General features: G+C 56.0%; 1 protein-coding gene across 1 annotated transcript; it reads left to right on the forward strand.

Moving 5' to 3' along the window:
• The first annotated feature begins 251 nt into the window (after positions 1-251).
• On the forward strand, positions 252-5,263 carry LOC123366669 (serine protease 27-like). Its single transcript, XM_045010314.1, has 6 exons — positions 252-312; positions 2,916-2,942; positions 3,258-3,402; positions 3,710-3,984; positions 4,384-4,535; positions 5,042-5,263. Exons 1-6 carry the CDS (start codon positions 252-254, stop codon positions 5,261-5,263), a joined length of 882 nt encoding a protein of 293 aa, XP_044866249.1.
• Positions 5,264-5,465: the final 202 nt, after the last annotated feature.

Genomic DNA, 5,465 nt, shown 5'->3' on the forward strand with positions numbered 1-5,465 from the left:
GAAGGGTCCAGAAACTGACCAAGATAACAGGGAGTTTGAAAAGGCTTTGACAGCACTTATCTCATGGCCTGGCGGGTGAGGAGCAGCAATATTCACCGTTTCTGGTGTTTCAAAGCGCAGCCAGCACGGTGATGCCTATAGATGCCAGCCTCTTTCCTTCATTCCCCGGCAGTGCTTGGGCATGGCCAGGCTGGGAGCTGCACTGAGTCCAGTCTCCCTCTGCCAATAGCATCTGCTCCTTGGACGACAGCATGATGGGGCGTCAGGGTTCCCCACTGGCCGTGTTGCTGCTGGTGCTGCCCCTGCTGGAGGGTAAGGCAAGGGACTGGTCTGCGCGCTGCTTCCTTCCTTCCTTGGCATCATACAGGGCCTGGGGAAGAGGAGTCGTATTTGAGATTGTCGGGTTTGAACTCACTCTTCTATTGAGATAGCCGTAGGTATAGGCTCCTGTCCTGGGGTCACAGCATCGGTGCTACACTCTGGCTTTGATACAGACCTTTGGAGGAACATCTGCAGAGCCCCCGATCCCAAATGGCGATGGAGATCCCCATGTATCACTGTCAGTTGTTCAGTCTTTGGGGCTTCTGTTATCTTGGCCAAATCTCGATTGACATGGGTCAGTTTCAGCCTTTTCTGTAACGACCAAGTCACCCCACCATTGTCAGTTACATCACCCACACATCCTATATTTCCTGTTCTCTCCCAAGAGCAGCTTTTTAACCCTTTTACACACTGTGGGTAACAATGCATAGTAGAGAGGGCGACTGAGACATGCACCAGCATCATAAATATATGACAGAAAATTCCTAGTCAGTTAGAGCCTCAGGAGCTATTGGCTAAGGCAGGGGCAGCTCCAGGCACCAGCACGCCAAGCACGTGCCGGGGGCGGCAAGCCGCGGGGGGTGCTCTGCCAGTCGCTGCGAGGGCGGCAGGCAGTCTGCCTTCGGTGGCATGCCTGTGGAGGGTCCGCTGGTCCTGCGGCTTTGGCGGACTTCCTGCAGGCGTGCCGCCGAATCCGCGGGACTGGGGACCTCCCGCAGGCAAGCCGCCGAAGGCAGCCTGCCTGCCGGGCTTGGGGCGGCAAAATGCCTAGAGCCACCCCTGGGCTAAGGATTGGTTTAGGTGGTGGCAGGGGTGGGGGAAGAGAGATCACACAGAAGCTGAGGAGAGATGAAAGACAGAACAGACAACTGCAGAGAGAGCAGCAGAGGCAGGAGCCTGTGAGTACAGTGTGACCCTTGGAAAAGCTAGACCAAGAGTTTGGGGTTCTGCTGGCTAAAGAGGCTGCGGGTAATGGAAGCTAAGAAAACTCCTTCCATTCTTTATTCGCCTGGGTTTGGAGAAGCAGGACTTCATAGGTTCCTTGCAAGTAAAGAGGATGGCAGCAAAGAGAAGAGCAGACTCCAGCAATTTCTGTGTCCGTCTGGGACGTCCTGGGGGCCCCAGACTTTGACTAGCCACTCAGGTCAGAAAGATTCAACAACAGCCAGTGTCTCTTGGGACATGGATTCAGTTGAAGCAGAGCAAGTCCCTCTTCTCCTGCAAGAAGAGTGCCCATGGGGGTGCCCAGAGACTGGTTTGATCAGAGGGTGCCCGTCACTGCATCATTTAGGCCTGAGGTTCTCAACCTTTTAATTTCTGAGGCCTCCCCAACATGGTATAAAAACTCCACGACTCACCTGTGCCACAACAATTGGTTTTCTGTATATAAAAGACAGGGCTGGCGTTAGGGGATAGCAAGCATGGCAATTGTCTGGGGTCTCATGACACAGGGGCCCTGCAAACTATATTGCTCAGGCTTTGGCTTCAGCCCTGGGTGGTGGGGTTTGGGGCGGTGGGGCTTTGGCTTTCTACCCTGGCCCCAGTGAGCCTAATGCTGGCCCTGTTTGGCGGCCCTCCCTTAAACCTGCTCGCGGCCCCCCAAGGGGGCCTCGAAACCCTGGTTGAGAACCCCTCATTTAGGCCGTCATTAGGGTTACCACGGTGGATCTAATTGATCCTCTTTCCAGGATGTCACAATTGGACCCCACCCATTGGCTTTGCAAGGGGTCATTGACTGCCCAGGTGCTCCTAGTATGGCTAGCTCAGCTCAGACCTCATTTGCTTCTGCTTCCCTGAAGTCACTTGCTCCAGGACGCCCAGCAGAGGTGGGACTGCAACACAGGTGTGTGAGGGCCCATCAAGGGACAAAGGTAACAGGATATTTCAAAGGACCTTGACATCTCTTATCTCACAGCACGGTGCGGTGAGGAGCTGCAAAATTTACATTTCTGGCATTCCATAGTCCAGCCTGCAGAGATGCCTATAAATATCAGCCTGTTTCCTTCATTACCCAGCAGTCCTTGGGCATTTCCAGGCTGGGGAGCTGCACTGAGTCCAGTCTTCCTCTGCCGAGAGCATCTGGGGAGGCTGCTCCTCAGACCACAGCATGAGGGGGCGTCTGGGTTCCCCACTGGCCGTCTTGCTGTTGACGCTGTCCCTGGTGGAGGGTGAGGCAGGGGAACACCGTGCCCTCTGCTTCCTTCCTTCCTTGGTGACATACAGGGCTGGGTGTGGGGGGGAGAATAGGAGTCAGGGAGCAGAGCCCCCCGGGGAGAGGGCAGTGGTGGGCGGGCGTGAAACACGGAGAGACAACAGTGACCCAGTGAGCTGCAGTGAGGGCAGCCAAAGGGTAAGAGATGGAAGCAGAGAAAACTGAATAGGGCACCTCTGAGGGGCTTGTGTGGGATGATCCTGCCCCGAGCAGAGACACAAAATGGTACCTGATGGGAGAGCAGAGAAGGGGACATTGCAGCTCCCATCCCATCCCTCTTAGAACTGGGGCAAGAGTCTGTGGGGTAACCCCTCCCCCCAGCTTGACCCCTGCTAGCTCCTGCTTATCTCATGGCTCCTCTGCCTCTCTCTTCCCTGTCCAGGTGCGGAGCAGAACCCGGGTCCCCCAGGTAAGAAACAAGCTCTCGACAAGCCCCATAAGCCCTTCTCACAGTGAGCAGCTTCATCAGAAAAACCAGCTGCCCTGTGACCTAATATGGAGCATAAAGGAATTGGAGATGGGATAGGAACAGGGGATTCCTGGGTTCTCTCCCCAGCTCTGGGAGGGGAGTGGGGTCTGGTGGTCAGAGCAGTGGGGGCTGGGAGCCTGGACTCCTGGGTTCTCTCCCCAGCTCTGGGAGGGGAGTGAGGTCTAGTCTAGTAGTTGGAGCAGGGGGAGATGTGCACCTTGTCCCATGTTAACGTGGTTCCCCTGGTTTGTGCAGGGTTCAGCCGTATCATGGGAGGGCAGGATGCCAAGAAGGGTAAGTGGCCCTGGCAGGTCAGTGTGCAAGAAGATGGAGCCCACATCTGTGGAGGATCCCTCATCTCAGCCCAGTGGGTGGTATCAGCCGCTCACTGCTTCAATCCGTGAGTAACCCAGGCAGAGGGGAGTGGGGAGAACCAGGCTGCCCTTACTTGGTTTGCAGTGACATGTCTATGGCCTCAGCCCCCTCACTGACTCCCTGTTCGTGGTCAAGCCATCCCCATGTGGTATCACTGTGCAGCTGTTCCCCAACTGCCCCACCCCAGAGCTGGCTGCATTTCAGTGCCAGGTAAGCCAGCCTCTTGGTGTGTGGATGTTCCCCAGCTACTCTGCCCTTGAGGTGGCTGCATTTTTGTCTATGATCACAGTCTATCTTCTTCCCTTGATCAGTATTTTCTGCCCCCCTCCCAGCTCTCTCCCCAACGCTGTATATAGCATGAAGCTGGGGGAGTACCAGCTCTCCAATCCCTCCACCCAGAGCTCATCCCGTGTGAGTCGCATCGTCAGGCACCCCGACTACAAGGAGAACACGTTAGTCGCCGACATCGCCCTGGTGCAGCTGACGGAACCTGTCACCTTCACGGACACCATCCGCCCCGTCTCCCTGCCGGGCTCCTCCACCCAGTTCCCAGCCGGGGAAAAGTGCTGGGTCACGGGCTGGGGCAACACGGGGTCGGGGTGTAAAGGTGAGAGGGGATGGGAGTGTGATGGGTCTAATGGGTGATTGTGAGGGGCTGGTATTCAGCCCCTATCCCAAGGGCTGGCTAATTCCTCCAGACTCTGAGAGCCTTTCCCCGGAGCTCTGAACACACAGGGCTGTGTAGCCACAAGAGGGAAACCACACACACACACACACACACACACACACACACACACACACACACACACACACACACACACACACACACACACACACACACCCCTGACTGTGAAGTTTATGTGCACTGTGAGTTGCAGCCCCTGGATGGCGACGTTGCTCACACGCCTAGCCAGTACTTTGCATTGGGAGAGATTTTCCCAGCCTGTCCCCGTCCTTTCCAGCTCTCAGCCTCCCAGTGGCTCCATCCCCGGCTCTCTCATTCCAGGTACGCTTCCACCGCCCCAGACACTTCAGGAGGTGCAGGTTCCTCTCGTCGATGTGTCGACCTGCAGAGCACACTATGGGGAATGCAGTCATTTGATCAAAGATGACATGCTGTGCGCTGGGTCTGTAGGAGTCAGTCGTGATAGCTGCCCGGTGAGCTACTTGGCTTGTGGGGGTAAAGCTGGGGCTGATTGAAATCATCTGGCCCAGGGTTCTGTTTGCAAACATTGGCCCTTTCTTCCCTGCTCCCCCAAAAGGCCCAGATGGGTGATGCTTTAATTTGATCTTCTCCCACGTCTCATTGCCGATGAAAGTGGCTCTCCCAGCAGCAGTGCATTCTGGGAGACCTCAAAAGGCTCTGTAGGATGAGAGAGGAACTCTCCGAGCTCCAGCCCTGCTGAACTGGGGCAGGGCTGACTTAACCTGAACTTAACGCCAGAGAAAACAGATCAAATGAGGGGAGTAGCTCCGCCCCGGCACTGAAGCAGAAAATGGCATGAGAAGGGAGTGGTGGTTGGAGAAGGGGGGAGGTGGGGCTGGGAGCCAGGACTTCTGGGTTTTCTCCCCAGCTCTGGAAGAGGAAAAATAGCAGCCTATTTGTGGGAAGGGACGCAAAGGGGTTGACCTCACTGACCCCAATGTCCCTCTCTCTCCCCTAGGGTGACTCCGGGGGGCCTCTGGTCTGTGGAAGCAACTTCCTCTTGGTTGGGATCGTCAGCGGGGGAAACGACTACATAACCTGTCAAGTCCCCGTCCCAGGGCTGTACGTCCGGGTCTCAGCCTATGCCAATTGGATCCAGGAAGTCACTGATGGTGCCAGCCCCTCGGCCTTCTCTCCTGCTGTACTGCTGCTTGCTGGGCTCCTCCTGACAACCCTGTGACCTGCCCCCTGGGGCTCTACCTATGTCAACCCCCCAGCACAGATGCCTCCTCTAGCTCCCCAGCACAGACTGCCCCCCTGTGACGTTATTGACATGAACTGGGATCATATAGATCATTGTGGCAACCAAGATCCTGTGGTGCACTAAATCTTCTATAAAGGGGGTTGAATAAGGTTTCTAAGACAAGGTTATGACTATGCTG

Source organism: Mauremys mutica, chromosome 3, assembly GCF_020497125.1.
Source record: "Mauremys mutica isolate MM-2020 ecotype Southern chromosome 3, ASM2049712v1, whole genome shotgun sequence".
NCBI classification, from domain to species: Eukaryota; Metazoa; Chordata; order Testudines; family Geoemydidae; genus Mauremys; species Mauremys mutica.